The sequence below is a fragment of the Cydia pomonella genome, chromosome 18 (assembly GCF_033807575.1).
Source record: "Cydia pomonella isolate Wapato2018A chromosome 18, ilCydPomo1, whole genome shotgun sequence".
Lineage (NCBI taxonomy): Eukaryota > Metazoa > Arthropoda > Insecta > Lepidoptera > Tortricidae > Cydia > Cydia pomonella.
The window spans coordinates 15590655-15607260 of record NC_084720.1 but is presented as its reverse complement, the minus strand read 5'-3'; the positions used below and the strand labels follow the sequence as shown (position 1 = coordinate 15607260).

At 36.3% G+C, this 16606-nt stretch overlaps 2 protein-coding genes across 3 annotated transcripts in view; both read right to left on the bottom strand.

Moving 5' to 3' along the window:
- Positions 1-920: 920 nt before the first annotated feature.
- On the bottom strand, positions 921-10778 carry LOC133527564 (putative phosphatidate phosphatase). Of its 2 annotated transcripts, XM_061864621.1 has the most exons (6): positions 10561-10778; positions 6684-6835; positions 5167-5364; positions 3540-3713; positions 2336-2512; positions 921-1959 (listed from the first exon to the last, which is right to left on the bottom strand). In XM_061864621.1, exons 1-6 carry the CDS (start codon positions 10613-10615, stop codon positions 1876-1878), a joined length of 840 nt encoding a protein of 279 aa, XP_061720605.1. In that variant the 5' UTR covers positions 10616-10778; the 3' UTR covers positions 921-1875. The 2 variants fall into 2 exon arrangements, with proteins under 2 accessions (XP_061720605.1, XP_061720606.1); XM_061864622.1 differs by lacking the exons at positions 6684-6835; positions 10561-10778 and adding an exon at positions 6067-6150.
- A 1397-nt stretch (positions 10779-12175) lies between these two features.
- The window catches only part of LOC133527560 (putative phosphatidate phosphatase), a 101521-nt gene continuing 97090 nt past the window's right edge, over positions 12176-16606 (bottom strand). Inside the window, exon 6 of the mRNA XM_061864616.1 lies at positions 12176-15383. Within this exon, the coding sequence (XP_061720600.1) occupies positions 15267-15383 (117 nt within the window). The 3' untranslated portion in view covers positions 12176-15266. The remainder of the gene's footprint in view (positions 15384-16606) is intronic.

The window sequence follows — 16606 nt, the reverse complement described above, 5'->3', positions numbered from 1 at the left end:
AAATGGCCCACTGTTATATTTCCTGCCACTAATTGGTTTTGAGCATTCTCAATGAACTGATCTCGAAGTATGTATTTCATTCCTCTCTTTTTAGGTGCCTTTTTTTGTACGGTAATTGCCAAATAGGTGTTTCTATTAACAACAGAATTTTTGTACAGTTTTTTTAAAAGGGCATACAAACTAATTTTTCTGTTATTTTTATCGTTTATTTCATAAAAACTTACTTTAATTGTTACCGATCCGACACATTTTGTACTTTTAGTCTTTACACACTTCCAGTATTCGGCATTTTTGTAGATTTTTTTACGGTGATATTGATAACCATCGCTAAGTAATACTTCGCCCCGACCCCTTTGTAATATTATTATTTCCCTAGGCATTGTACATAAAATGCGTGTTTCTATAAATACAAATTTCCATTAAACGATATGACATCTGTCAGTATGTGAATTATATTATTGTTTATCTACTTTTAAATGACGTACTTGTATTACTGGCCATATTTCTTTATCAGCACTTACTTGAAACCTTTTTATTACCTACTTATATAAATTAGAGTGTTTATTTCGCGTCATCGTCAGTTAAGTCTAATATGTAGAGTAAAACTGATATCTGAAATATCTAAACATACATATATTAACTCTTTTGGCCCTTACTTATTTGCACTAATCATGAAAAACCTGTTGAGATGGGTTGGGAATCTAAATTTCAACTTTCTAGCTATCACGGTTCTTGAGATACAGTCACATGTCAGACGGACGGACAGACGGACAGCGAAGTCTTAGTAACAGGGTGCCGTTTTTTTTGTATCCCTGCCAAACAGCAAGTAAAGTCGGGCTGAGTGGAGAAAATTCCATATTGCCCTACCAAACAGCAATTAGGTAGGGCTAAGTGGAAGAAATTCCATGTATCCCTACTAGGGGGAAAGTGATTGGGATAAATGGAATAAATTCCATCTTGCTCTACCATTAAAAACTGGGAGGGACAGATGGACAACTCGATTCCATGTATCCCTACCAGTAGAACTAAATGGAAAAATATTCCATATGTCCACACTGGTGGGGATATCGCAGTAGGGATAGGTGGAATAGGCGGTTTTTCGTTAGGCGCCAGAGCGTTCAAACATTCATGGTTAAATAATACCTGGAGACAATACTTAAATAAACTTTCAACGATTGCGTTTGTTGATTAATAAAGATTAAATAAACAAAGATGATACTAATTAGTGTCCTTGTCATGTTTCATAATATATATTCACATGTTTCCGACACTATATGCAACTAATATTACGTGTCATGGGCGTAGTAGTTAATTAATGCTATTTTGACATGAATCGATTCTCATTTTCATAGTTTTTGGCAGTTATTCTGCGGCGAAAGAAAGCAGAAGATCATACAGCGATTGACTTAAATCGACCGGGATCCGGAATATAAACCGTAATTACCTTTTATATTGTTTTTGAATCATGGTTTATATCCCGGTCGATTTAAGTCTATAGTGAAACTAACCGAGAATCATTCAAAACTGTTATACAGCGATTGACTACTTTCACGCTAGACAACTACATATTCGATATAAATCCCGTGAAAAAGGAGTCATACATTGCTTTTCGCGAACACTTGCCATAACTGTATTTGTAGATGGGTATGGTAGGTGTCTTGCAAAACAAATGTTGGCTGTTAACACTGCCGGACAGTATAAATCGATTCACAAAGCTTTTGGCAGATATCTGGCGATAGACTATACAGTTGTCACAAGCTACAAAAAGTCATATTTGACACGAATTGACGAACTAACACACTATCATTTATTAAGTATCGTCATCAGTATGAACTGCAGCACGACCAGAAGTCTGAACCGCTGGCGCCGCGGGCGTCACCGCGCCACCGGGAGCGCGCTCGCCGGCGCGTCCTGCCAGGTCATGGGCAGGCGTGTGGTGGGCTTCAGGATGTAGATCACCTGGAAATTAAGAGAATAGGTAAGTACTAGCATGTAGAATAAAAGTTAAAACCTTCGAAATTTAAATCCAGACTGCTTACCATGAAAATCGAAATTCGAAGAATGTTATGTCCATCTCTGTGTTTTCCATGAGTGAGAGGGACAAAATTGTAATTTTTTTTTATTGAGGTGTTCGCAGTCTTATTAATCTTCATCCACTTCACATTTATTTGGTGTCGGCGATCGTTAAAAACATTTTTGTTTATGTATATCGTATGCCTCTACTTAAATGTTTTTTGAACAGCGTGGCGGAGCAGCTTCAGGTCTCGCCATCTGCCTTTAAACTTACTATACCCAGGGATTGGCAAACAGTGAAGGATACTAAATAACTACTCACCACCAAAAATCCAAAAATGGCGCCGTTGATAAAACCCACGCCGACGTCGCTCCAGTGGTGGAAGTTCTCCACCACGCGCGTCATCCCCACATACCAGGCTCCCATCAATGCGAAGAATTGGACAGCGTGGCGAAGCAGCTTAGAGCCGCGCCATCTGCCTTTGAATTGGATGTAAACCTAGAAACAACGCGACAACTACATATCTATCAATATAATCATTGGAATTTCTGTAAGTTAATAGGTACGCTTATGCTATATATTTGAGCTACAGCCGTAGTGGCCGAGTGGATCTGTGTCCGACTTTCAATCCGGAGGTCGCAGGTTCAAATCCTGGCTTGTACCAATGAGTTTTTCGGAACTTATGTACGAAATATCATTTGATATTTACTACTAACTGTTCGGTGAAGGAAAACATCGTAAGGAAGCCTGCGTACATTCGCGAAGGAATTCAAAGGTGAATTTGTGAATTTGCGCATTGGGCCAGCGTGGGGACTATAGCCCAAGTACTCTCGCCCATGAGAGGAGGCCTGTGCCCAACAGTGGGACGTATATAGGTGGAATATGAATTAAGCTAGCAGGCATACCAACACAGTAATGGCAGATATTTCATGATATTTCATAGCTTAACAATAACAGAATTATAACATAAAACAGCTTTCTAGCTTTTTTAGAAGTATATATTATACAGAGCCTGGGTTCTGTGGCAAGTAAGTCAAGATACTTGTCCGGTTGTCATTGGTTGGATTCAGAATGGTTTAAAGCAGTATCGGTTTCAGTTGGTCTAAGGGGCTTAAGCACCAAAAGCATCTGAGGTCCTCCATGAAAATTTTAGACTCCCTACCCTCATTGATTTCAAACACTTCCCTAAACCAAAATCCTGGATCGGTCACTGGTTTAAAGATTCTCTTGCCCCTTATTCATAAAAGCTTTATCTTATCTAAATCCTTTATCAATCTAAATTAACTAATTGAGGCTTATAGCGCGTTATGGGGGTTAGACTTCAAGATGCAGAAAAAAAGGACTCACAATAAAAAAACACTGCCGCATACAGAGCGAAGCTGGAGTGAGCTGGAGAAGAAGGACAGCCGCATATCTTTGAGGTAGGGTTGGCAGGCGGGGTCAAGACGAGTGGCGCAAGTGTACAGCTGGATGCAGCCCAGCGCGTTCAAAAATTCATCTTCAAGATGGAGAAAAAAGAACTCACAATGAAAAACACCGCCGCATACATAGCGAAGCTGGAGTGAGCGCTGAAGAAGGATAACCGCATGTCTTTGAGGTAAGATTGGTAGGCGGGATCGAGCCGGGTGGCGCAAGTGTACACCTTGATGTAGCCCAGTGCGTTCGCTGACGACGTCTCGTTGTATTCCGGTCGGCATACCTGAAATTGTAAATAGGATATACACATTATTGCCAGAAACTTATAGGTACCAAATCATAGAAAAAGTTGGACAAATTACTTAAAAGGAGGAGCCCAATGCGCTGGATAGATAATGGGGCTATACTGATCATTGAAGATGCTTAAGAAGTTCATATCATATCTATAGTTCATCCACGATGACATGCAGATTTGTCAAATCTAACCTTAAATAACAATGCTAGTCTTGGGACGCGTATTCGTGAATGACACGACCTATGCTAACGGAATAAGTAGAACTTATACGCAACTAAGTTCCGACGACGAAATATAGTTTCAATGACTGAGTTCACACCAAATACTGCGATTTTTGTCACGTTTTTAATAGATATTTGTCAAGCAGGCTTGTAAATATAGTACGCCCTGTTTTTGGAACACATTTACTCTTTCACAGTTGACTGATAACATTGACAATATGAATATTCTAGTTAGAAACGTTTACATATCTGTAACAGCACGCACTCTTGACAGTTTGTTTTCCCAAACGGAAACTTCGCGCATACTGAGAATACCCTATATTTCCGAGACTTGGTCTTCAAATGTTGCAAAGACCTAACAAAACCGATAAATAAACAAATCTTTAGAAATCTCACTTAAATGTCAATATCAAAAGTTGTAAAGACTCATCTTTACTACTGGTACTAACTACTCATACTATTTATACCACTCATAGTATCTATAAATAATTCACGCGTAAACATTAAATAGTTAGGGAAACAATGTAATAGATAAGCGAATAGATAACTTATCATTTTATCTTTAAGCGAAGTGTAGACTAGAAAGATCTTGCATGCAATTTACGCTACATTGCCGACTGCTAAGGTAAACTGTTTCAAAAGTTTGATCAAATACAGCAATATTCATTATGTTGTATGCAAGTTTTTGCTTTACCATTGCAAATTGTCGTTGTGTCCGTCAGTGTCATGATGGCATCATATTTAATAGTTTTCAGCGATGTTTCAGTCATGGTTTTTTAAACACCATTTACCTTATATTTTGCTTGCCTCGAATACGGTAAGATTTACGGAGAGGAAATACAGAAAAACTCCTAATTACGAACTTAATGGTAGATCCCTTGATGTTTTGACACAACCTATGTAATTAGGGAAGTACAAATATACACAAAAACGTATTAAAATAATAATGACCCCACTTCACTCCACTCTGGCCATAAGTAAGGTTGATAGGTCTTAAAGGTCCACATTGTTTAGGAGGGGCTCCTACATTTTATTATAAATTTCAGAACAATTAATTCCATAAAACATTTTTAGTAAACGAGGTACAGTTCATTCAAAGGTAACTCTTAATGCTGCAAATTAGCAAAACACGCAACGTAACGCACATACTGTTTGCAGCCTAAATACACGTAGTTGTTAGACTGTGGCTGGTTGTATAAAGATTCCATTTAGGTACTTACATCCATGAAGTGTGGTCTTAGTCTCCCGACGACATATTTCGTCAGATTGGCCAATAGCTGTTGACACCCGGCGCCAAATGTGAACGTTCTTATAGTGCTGTAGCTCTGCCACACCCACGCTGGTACCGTGAAACCGAAGAGGTACTTTTGGTTGGGGTTCTTTTCCCTCCGGTTTTGTAGGTACTCGATTATCAATATCTGGAACCAGAGGAATTGAGAATGTATATTATAGTCACTATAAGTTAAAATATAGCTAAGTGGGTAATTGAACTTTGATAATTAGCTTGATGACGATTCGGAAATGCTTGTGGCTAAGTCTACATGAGTAAAGAATGTTATGAATCTGAAGTTTTTTGTATTTTTTTTATTCTTACAAATCCTAAAAATGAGAACGCTCCCTAGGCAGATTGAGTACCTAAGATAAAATCAAATGGGAGTCCTTTAAACGTTTTTTAAATTTTTTGAGAAAAATAAGGAAAGTTAATGAACCTACTTATATCTTGGACATGACATTCGACTCATGATATCGTGATCGTGAGTCGAATTGAATCTATTGAATGACATTAACGATGGTTAAAGTCACGATGCAAGTCGCGCTAATCGTGACTTTCAATTGTTACCTATATTGTATAGGTAAGTTTAACCATTATTTGTAATTGGGCTACCATTTTATTAACCACCAACAGAGCGGCAATTAACGGTATAAGCGGCAATTAAAGTGCTCCATTATAAGATAAGGTAAGTGTGTTCCACAGTTTCAGTACGTTGATTACTTACTGTAGCCATATTCAGTGCAAAGCTGACGAGACCTAAGGGCGACTTCTCTGACGCTCTGCTGCCTAAACGGTAGCCGTATGAAGTCATCATGCACGATTAGGTGAACCAGGTGTGATCACTTACTGTAGCTATATTCAGTGCGAAGCCGACGAGACCTAGGGCAACTTCTGTAATGCTTTGTTGCATAAATGTCAGCCGTATGGAATCATCATTGACGAGTAGGTTAACCAGGTGTGATCACTTACTGTAGCTAAATTCAATGCGAAGTCGACAATACCGAGGGCAACTTCTGTGACGCTTTGGGGGCGTCCATTAATCGCGTCATACGTTTTTGGCTTGTTTTAGACCCCCCCCTCCCCCATGGTGATCTTTGGTGATATTTTCAGGACCCCCCCCCCCCCCATCCAATATGACGTGTATTTTTTTCGATAGCTAAAGAACAGTTTTCTAACAAATGAACCTAAGTACACGTGAAGGAAAGGAAGGAAGGGCGGAAAACTATTATTTTTATTTTATTGACTATAATACAGTATAGCACAGAGCACAGATGAAAAAAAAATACACGTGATACGTGTCCATACTCCCCCGTCCCCTGTGGTGATCATTGGTGATTTTTTGCTGACCCCCTCCCCCCCCTATACAATATGACGCGATTAATGGACGCCCCTTTTGCTGCATAAACGGCAGCCGTATAATGGAATCATCATTGATGAGTAGGTGAACCAGGTGTGATTACTTACTGTAGCTATATTCAGTGCGAAGCCGACGAGACCTAGAGCAACTTCTGTGACGCTCTGCTGCATGAAAGGCAGCCGTATGGAGTCATCATGGACGAAGAAACCACGCTCGAATGGGTAGGCCCATTGCGTTAACGCCAGTAGCGGTACGCACACTGAAAATCAAATTATTGATATCGATTTATTTATTTCATTTATTGATAAACAATAATCGTGTCTGAATGTTGCATTCATACAATCGAATAAGTAGGTACACACCATTATTTCGCATCATAAATACATTCTTTTATTTACAACTAACTTCGAGAACTAGTTTTTGTTCTCCCCTGGTGACATTTGACATTAAAGTTGTACAAATGTAATATAGTTAGGCCAAAACAAATCTGTAAAGATTTTAATAGCACACGCAGTGCAGGTGTTTTATTATACGTCATCATTTCATAGAATTTCGACGTCAAAATAACAGAGTTGCACTGTTTGCTATCAAAATCGTTGCAGATGTATTTTTATTTATTTACAATAACGTTACAGCTATCATGACAGGTGCCCAATGCGATAGTGTAGCAAATATTAACCTAGCTGCATTAATAAAATTAATTATAAGAAGTATAATAGGTATAATTAAAACAAAGAGACTTATACTCATACTCATGTACTCATAGTCATAAGGTATAATGAAACATACTATAGTATTTATTTAGAAATTTTATTTCGCTTAAAATTTACGGTTTTTTTTTTGTTTAATTCTCACTGCACCCACCTTGAAGTTTTTCTGTTTTGCCTTATGGTTGACTGGTAGAGAATGCCTATTGGCATTAAGTCTGCCTGATGTACTCTTTTTTTATGTGCAATAAAGTTTAAAATAAATAAATAATGAATTCATTCACAGAACAATGGAACCCATCAAACCGGGTAGCAACTTGTCTTGCGGCCCGATTCGAAGAATGATTAAGACACGTTTAAGATCTTGGAAAGATCTTTAAAAGATCGATAACTAAACGACATGTCAAAATTGAAGTTTATTTCGATTCCGCTGTGATCCAAATAGATCTATCTACGATTATTCTAACGTCAAAGTGACAATGGTTGCCCGAATCGAGCTGCTTCTGTCTATTATACGACATATAAACGATATCTAAATGAGAACTTATCTAAACCAGAACTCATCATTATCGTATTTCATTCTTCGAATCAGGCCGATAGTCTAACTCTACGGACATCATGTTAACAACTTTAGAAAATAATAGACCGAAGAGTGGAGTAACGAAAACAAAACGACCAGACCAAGTAGGTAACATAATCTAGGTACAATAGGTACATTTAAGCAACGATAAAATAAATGATTAAAAAGCTATTATTATAGATATTATCATAAGTTTATACTAGAAATGATTAGATAATGCTTTATTACGTTCGTTATATAACGTAGTCAAGTTACGCAGATAAGATGGTACTAAAATTATATAAGGTATATACCTAAATTTTATCTGTTTATGACAAACTTCTGAAAATAATAAATAGGATAAAATGTTTTAGTTTCAGGGTTGGATCAACTATTTCTTGCTTTTGTCGTGTCCCGTCAGCCAGGGGACAATAATAGCACACTTAGATAGACAAACTGATGTGGCGCAAGGTCTAATAACAAAATTTATTGATTTGTGTTTGTAAGTAGTCATACTACTATACTTACATAATATATAAATTACTAGCGAAGTAGCGACCCACCCGGCTACGCACGGGTTGCACAAATCCTAAAGAAACTATACAACTAAACCTTCCTCAAGAATCCCTCTATTGATAGGTGAAAACCGCATGAAAATCCGTTCAATACTTTTTGGGTTTATCGCGAACATACATACATACAGACAGACGCGACGGGGGACTTTGTTTTACGTATAGTGTGTGATATTCTTACTGAAATAGATGTTATATACAATACTAAAGCCCGAAACGAACCGGGCTCTTCTTTTCCACCCTCGGCCACTAGAGGGCTTGGTCACTTTTCTTTTGGTAGGTGACTGCACTAAAAAAACGCTGGTGGCTCAGCAGTAAGTGTGCGACTTGCAATCCGGAGGACGCGGGTCCAAATCCCGGCTCGCATCAATGAGTTTCTCGGAAATTATGTACGAAATATTATTAGATACTTACCAGTCGCTTTTCGGTTAAGGAAAACATCGTGAGGAAACCGGACTAATCCCAGTAAAACATAGTTTAACCTCTGGGTTGAAAGGTCAGATGGCAGTCGCTTTCGTAAAAACTTTCGTAGAAACTCCCATGAGCCATGGCAAAATGTCGGGACAACGCGAGGAAGAAGAAGAAGAGGTATGTGACTGCAATAAACGAATATGAATATGCAAAAAACAACAGCTTGTTCCGTTACTAAATATCATGACTCATTCGTGTGTATGAAGAAGAGATCGATGAACTGCAATGTTTGTATAAGATGCTGATTCGCCTACGTTTTCCTTTGACAAAAACTAATTTGATTCAATCAATTTTTTACGAAGTGTTTTTACAAGCGCATTACACGGTTGAATGGAATAATTCATCGTCATTGTTCAGGGTTGCACTGTGAACTACGGAATATGTTGTCGGAACTATGTAATTGATTTTTGACAATTATTAATTGAATTGAAAAATATATGAAGTTAAGGTTATCAGTTAAACGGTAGATCTTAGCTTCATATATTTATAAGGGTCAATTCAGAACTGTCAAAAACCAATTCTTACGTTAAGAACTCAACTATAACCTGAATTTGACACTAGTTTACACTACTGTCTCTACTACAATACTTTACGTGTTGTCCAAGGCACCTAATTTACTCATGTGCCATGTCACTAGCTTTAACATACATACATTTTTGCTAATACGTAATGATACCCCAACTTCGCATGAATATGCGGTTCGTTAAACTAATGGTCGGATTCGAAGAATGAGATACGATAACGATAAGTTCTGGTTTATTCATCTTTCTTGGTTACGCCAGAGACATTTTTGGTAACGCCAGAGAAGTAAAGATTCGTTCTAAAATTTGATTCTCCCAGTTAACACTTGGCCGCTTGGAAAAGTTAACAACTGGAGACGCCTTGTCTGTAATTTTCTGTACAAAACTATAATACGTACGTAACGTACAAATAGCCATGTTAGATAAACGGTAGTCCATATAATATATTGGCTGAGGTTTTCGACAAAGGGGTAAGCTCTTAAAGGCGACTCCAGTTGTTAAATCCTCCAAGGTTGCATCCAAATAAAGCGGGGTACGGTCAGTTATCTACTTGTCGACATGACTCGCCCCGTCCGTTCATTTCACTAGCAACATTGTATTTGTGTTTAATATATTCAGTACCATATGAATAACAGATTGTTATAGCCGGTACAATGAAATGTAAAAAAATTGTGAATTACCTACGTATTACCTATAAAAAACACATGTAGTTTAGGGTTGCCATACGTCCCCCGTACACCGGGACATGTTCCCGATTGGAGCTTGGTGTCCCAGTGTCCCCGTCAATGCCCAGAATTTTGCAAGGGTTGCCGTGTCCCAGTTTAGCTTGCTGTCCCGTTGATACTCACAGGAGCTGTGATTGCACCCCCCTCAACCTCCTTGTTCAATTTAAAAAGAAATCATAAAAACACAACTGTCCCGTTCGACGGCCCTATACTTATGGCAACCCTAATGTGAACAAATGAAAGTAATTATGAATATCTAATCCGAGTATTAGGTACCTACCTCAATTTTATATTTAGTGCAACTAATTAATCAATAGTTTAAGTACTTATTTATAATCCACTCCAAATATTTCGATTTCGTAGGTACAGAAATTAAGGAAAACAAACCGTTTTTTTACAAGACCATCATAAAATTTAAAAAAAACTCACCGCACGCTATCACGAACAAATCCAATAGCAGCTGCCATTTTTTATCTTTTGCCATGACACAAAACAAAAGTGAGAAAAGAAATGCAGTTTTATTAAAACAATCACGATATCTCGTAGTTTAGCGGACACGTCACGCGACGCGAGGACACCGCTCACAACTGATACTAGTGACTAATCTATTCACCTTCAATATCGCAATTAAAATCTTGTCCGAATGCCTACCGCGAAAACCGAATTTAACCAATTACGGACATCTTTCTCCGTCACTCTAAATACGCCTTGCTTGGAGTAAAAGAGAAAAATGCCCGCTATTTGGGAACTCCGGTATACGCGGTAAGCCCTCAGTATTCGCGATTTAGTTTCGTTGGATTATAAACTCTAATGTGATGGTTGTAAGGTTTGTTCTTGCGCGTTGTCTTTTTCAATATCTGCATTGCAATCTGAGGATTGTTTTCGAATGATAATAAAAGAATTACCGTCACTGATAAGTGAAATTACGTGTTTCCTTCCTTGCGGGTTGGATTATGATAATATTTATTTTTACTTATAAGAGTTATAAGATTCATACACTTTAATCATCAGATGATAAAAAAGTTTCAACCAGTTTTTTCACGATCTACCGTATAGGTATGCCTACAAGTTATCTGCTTTGCCTAAAGGTTGACTTATAAAGAATGCCTTATGACATTAAGTTCGCCTTTTGCGCGATGTGTTTTATTTGCTGGGCAATAAAGATACCTAAGTACCAGGTTGTGTTATAGACGTGTACCTTGTATCCAACCTATTTGTCTTTGTATTGTTTATTCTTTAGAATCTTAACATTCATTTTAATGATTGAGGTGTTAGCCACGTATCAAGTATGATAGTAATAAACAGATCAATGTTATAAATAAATACATTGTATTTTTAAATTTTTCAGAAGGATACTTATTCTTTCGACTGAGTATACGTTTGTGCCATATCTATTTTTGGAAAATCGTTTTTTAATGATTTCTAAAATAACAAAAAATATGCTGTAATTGACATCTATTAAAAAATACCTTTCTGAAAATTGATGCCATGTCCGTATTTTACTATAGGATAATTTTCACTTTGTTAACAGAAAATTATAACAAAAATTGTGACAATTTCAAAATTTTGTGTCTTGTCATACATTGTACAGTCAGCGTCAAATACTTTGTAGCAGTCAAAGTGGCCAAATAGTTCGGTACACCATACTAAATATATAGTGTACCGAACTATTTGGCTACTTTGGTTGCTACAAAGTATTTGACGCTGACTGTACGTTTAACATTTACTTATCATAAACGGATATGGCTATAATAAAAATGCTTTTATTTCATGATTACAAATATATTGAAAATATTTGTATGGTACTATAAATAGTAAGCGTATGTGCCTAAATGATAAATAAGTTCAATATTTCTTAAATATAAATCTTTCCAAAAAAAATTTTTTTTTTGAAAGATTTATATTTAAGAAATATTGCTTTTGCTCTCCTGCAAACCAATGCAAGTGGCATATGGCACAGACTCTCACCCGATGATAACGGAAAAAGTAGTGTTTCGAAATATCCGCAATACTTATTTTGTTTGGGTTTGACTAAATAAAACCATTATATTATCATCATTATTTTTATTTATTTTAAATTATGCTTCTCATTAATGTAAAACTCAAAATAGCATCTCTAGCGTTCACAAACAATTTAGAGACGCTGCCAAAACGCTATGCTATACAATATACAGGGTCTTGAACATATATAGTTGTCAATAAAACTATAATTCTAGAATGGTCACATGAAACTTTTTGGTCATTTAAAAAGTTGAGATTTTCATCGGAGGCGTTTCCATCAATTTCACAATTTGGAAAATTTTAGCTGCCTACGAAGAGTCCTGGTAAGGGCAAATTTGTGTGTTCATCGCGAATATTTGCCCTGAGTTATGCATGTTATCTAAGTATGTATTTATTTATAAGTATGTATGTATATCGTCGTCTAATATATACCCACATTACAAAGCTTTGCTATGAACAGGTAAAATAATAAAGTAGAAAATTGATTTGCACACACAAATAATTTTACTAGTGGCGTTTGTAAAGCGTCATCTAGTGACATTACTATTTCATGCTATTTGACTTAAGAGTTCTAACTCTCTACTCTTTGATTTCTTTCTCATCGACCAAAGATATATAACTCCGTATAAGAGAAATAAAGTATGAAAAAAACGTGCCTCGAAAAATCAAGAAAAATTTATGCTCGAATAGATGGCCAAATGGCCATATACCTTTGGCCTATACTCGACTAGATGGCGACACCGTTTGATAATAGCCATATGTCATTCTAAGAGTTTTAGTCCTTTGTCGACAGATAGCAGTAAATTTAGTTGACTGCAAAATTTACTTTGATAATGAGCCTTTATACTAAATGAAATGAATGAATCTGAAATCCAGATGATAAAACTTCGGTCAATTAAAATGACCAACAAATTTCAACGACCACTATATTTAAATTATTTAACACCTACATAAATAATTCATCTTAATGTAAAATAAAATTAACAAAACTTAACTAACAAGTATGTACAAAGCGGAACTCATCCAAATATATATTTTAATTTTTATTATGTTTAAGGCCACAATGGCGTTTTTACGTCCACCGTTACAAAAGTCACAATTTTGAACTAATTTACATCTAAAATGCTTAGTTTTGTCTCTTTCTAACTAAACTAGTACGAAATAGACTTGCATTATATAACCATTACGTTTATAATATGGGTGGGAATCAATAAGCTTTTTCACAACTATTATTATACTGAGAACTATGTAAGTGGTACCAACAAAAATATGGAAAACTCCTGATACCGATATTAAGACTAATAGTTTACGTAAAAAAAGCTTGGCGAGTGAAGCTGAAAATAAATAAAGTCTGAAAATATAGATAATAAATTAAGACGATATGAAAAATCAGAAGAATTCAGTATACAAATAAAAAAGTGTGTTTTCTCATCGTAAATAATAGTGAAAAAACTTTACAATACAATAAAACACACAGTTACTATTTTTCCCACATTATCGCGTACACTGCTCACCAGTCTGCAATATTTTTACATTACTATATCACAGTATCAAATACATGCCTCGAGTCTTCTAGACCAGAGGTATCTTATTCTACAATTATAATATTCGTAAGCAAATAACTACAGTAGACGCATGTAATGGTTTTCGAAACTAGATGGCGCTGCATTGCCATTTGAGTTTTGTGTTTAACAAATTAACTGTTCTCTGTTCTCAGGGGCTCTTCGTTACAAACAGGATAAACCGTGTTATCGAATACGCGTGTAGCAAGTAGCGATAGCAGTGAATGTGTTGCATTGGAAACTTCTTGAAAATCTTGTCAGTCAATTGTAAAATTCTGTGCAGCGCCATCTAATTAGATTAAGTACAACACTCCTTAAACGTGTTGCTTCACTTCATGCGTCTGTTATAATTTATTTATCTATGGTAAAGTAAATAAATGAGCCTGTGCATGTTTTATTTTTTAAACAAATAAATGCATTAAAATAGAATGCCTTAAAACAAATTATTTACAGGCTACGCTAAAATTAGAACTAATAAATTGTACTTTTAATTATTTATACAAACTCTAAACGAAAGCTTGTATAAGAATAAATAGTGTATAAATATATAAATAACACATTGCACGAAAAACTTTAAGTAGTATAATATTCTTAAATAATTATAAGGCGATTTTTAAGGCTGAAAATCAATCCAACTTCAGAAATCACCTTAAAACTGAATGAAGTCAAGTTATATTTTAAAATAACATTTATAATTGTACTTTTTTTTCTAAAACACCTATACCAATGTTTTCTATACACTTTCTTTATAATTAAATCGATAAATTTACTTGACTAATATTTTTTTACTCGTTCCTTAAAATAATCATTTTTATTCGAAAAGGCAAAAGGGCACTAAGACCTTTATGAAAACTAATGAAGATGACATTATGTTGAAGATAAACTAAGTTTTAGAAAGATCCTACGTGACGTAAATAACTCTAGGCGATGAATTCAAAAAGTTCAAAAAACCGACTCTGAATAGAATAGGTTATAACTAAGTAACTAACTTATTAACTCTTATAGGTTTTTGAATATATTTTTTACTATTGTAGTACTATCTACTCTCTATTTAAATAATATTTACTGTAGTCCTCCGTATGATATTTTAGCACTGCCATCTATCGATATATTAAAGACTGAATCTAGGATGCATTTGCATTAAGCCATAGACAAACATTTAGCTACCTCGCAGTACAATAGAATCTAAAATCAAATATTGAAATCTATATTCATAACAGTTCTGTTTTCTATCAGTTGACTAAGTAAGTTGTATCGTAGTTCCGAGTATCGAACACAGATGGCGTTAATATCAATAGCTGCCTTTTTCTAACTTCGAAGAATATACATTATCGGTGGTTCAATACTCGTAAGATTTCTTTTATTTTAACGCCAATGACCTGACTGTCAAACTTATTAGCTTGAAATCGAGTGGGTTTTGCCGTTTTATTTGTAAACAAACAATTATAGTTACCGTAGTTCGAAGTACCCAACACAAATGGCGCTGTAATAAACCTGAGAGTTCAATTAAGCTACACTTGCGGTTCAATACTCGTGGGAGATGACCTGCTGCGGTCACTCGTCGTCGGACTGTCACACGCGCCAGCTGGAGGCCGAGCGGGTGTTGCCGTTGGTCTGGAGCTCGGAGTCGTGGTGGCTGACGGGTTGCCGGTTGCGTGGCGTTTTGCGGAGGTTCGAGACGAATGTGAACTGGAATTAGAAAAATTACGGGGTAATTAATCGATTATTAAATTGAAGATATTTAGTTACTGTATCTGTGTGCAGGTAAACATCTCACCAAAACGATGATTAATTACTAAAAAATCTGATATTGAACATGACATTTTAGTTTGTAGAATATGCAATAGATGGCGCGAGTAGTAGCGAAGTAGCGTACAAGTTTTTGAAGACTGTGTAAGGCGAAAGTATGCAATATTATATAGGTATCTTATTTTAATAGAAATGTGAGCGATATTTTGATTTTGCTAAATCTGGACTCTTACTGCATTTATGAATTATTCCGAATGAGACTACTCGTTACTCTTATTGATCGTCCTAAATAACTAAATTTATTCGTAAAAAATACAAATGAATAATTCGCTAGATGCTTTGCTGTTGATGGAGGCAATTTCACTAACTCCAAAATATGGTAACAATAGCGGTGTCAATTGGACTGATTGAATCACAAAGGACAATCTCTGGTCTATACTACCCGCAAAACAATCTGACGACCGGGGTCGTAATACTTCTCGCGCTCACACTTGCATAGTTGCTGCAGGGCCTGCAGGAGTGAAGGAGATGCTAATATGATCTCGATCGTCGGCAGTCAGTTTAAAGATGGTGTCAATGTCGCTACACAATGTTAAGGTCAATTTGTGTTGCATATTCACGTGTATTGAACGAGGGGACAGGTCATGTATATGGCAAATAAAAATGAAACACTGGTAAAGTGGTGGTTCCGTGCCGTAGATACATACTGGCAGCAGACATCAGAGTGACCTACCGACAATTCGCTACTTACCGTAAATAAAACAAACCCGGGTATGTCCTTAAACTACGGCCAAAAGAGAGGTATAGGCACTGTAAATGTCATCTCGCTTTGTGTGGTATTAGGGTATAGCACAGCGGATGTCATTCCAGATTTAGAGTAGAGCCCAACTGGGGAAGTACCTCCACCTTACAGAAAACCGCAACCAAATAACACTCGACCCAATTCATAGTGTTGTGTTCCTGCCGGCGAGTAAGGTTGCCAGAGCTCAACGAGTGTGAGGAGTGTTATGGCCATATGTTTATTTGCCACCAACATGTATGTTTTTTATATAAATAGCTATTAAAATAATACAACGAATGTATTGTCCAAAACGATCCAATAACATTTTTATGGCCTAAGAACAAGAAATGTCCGAGATCCTGTAGTTCTCGTTAATATGTTT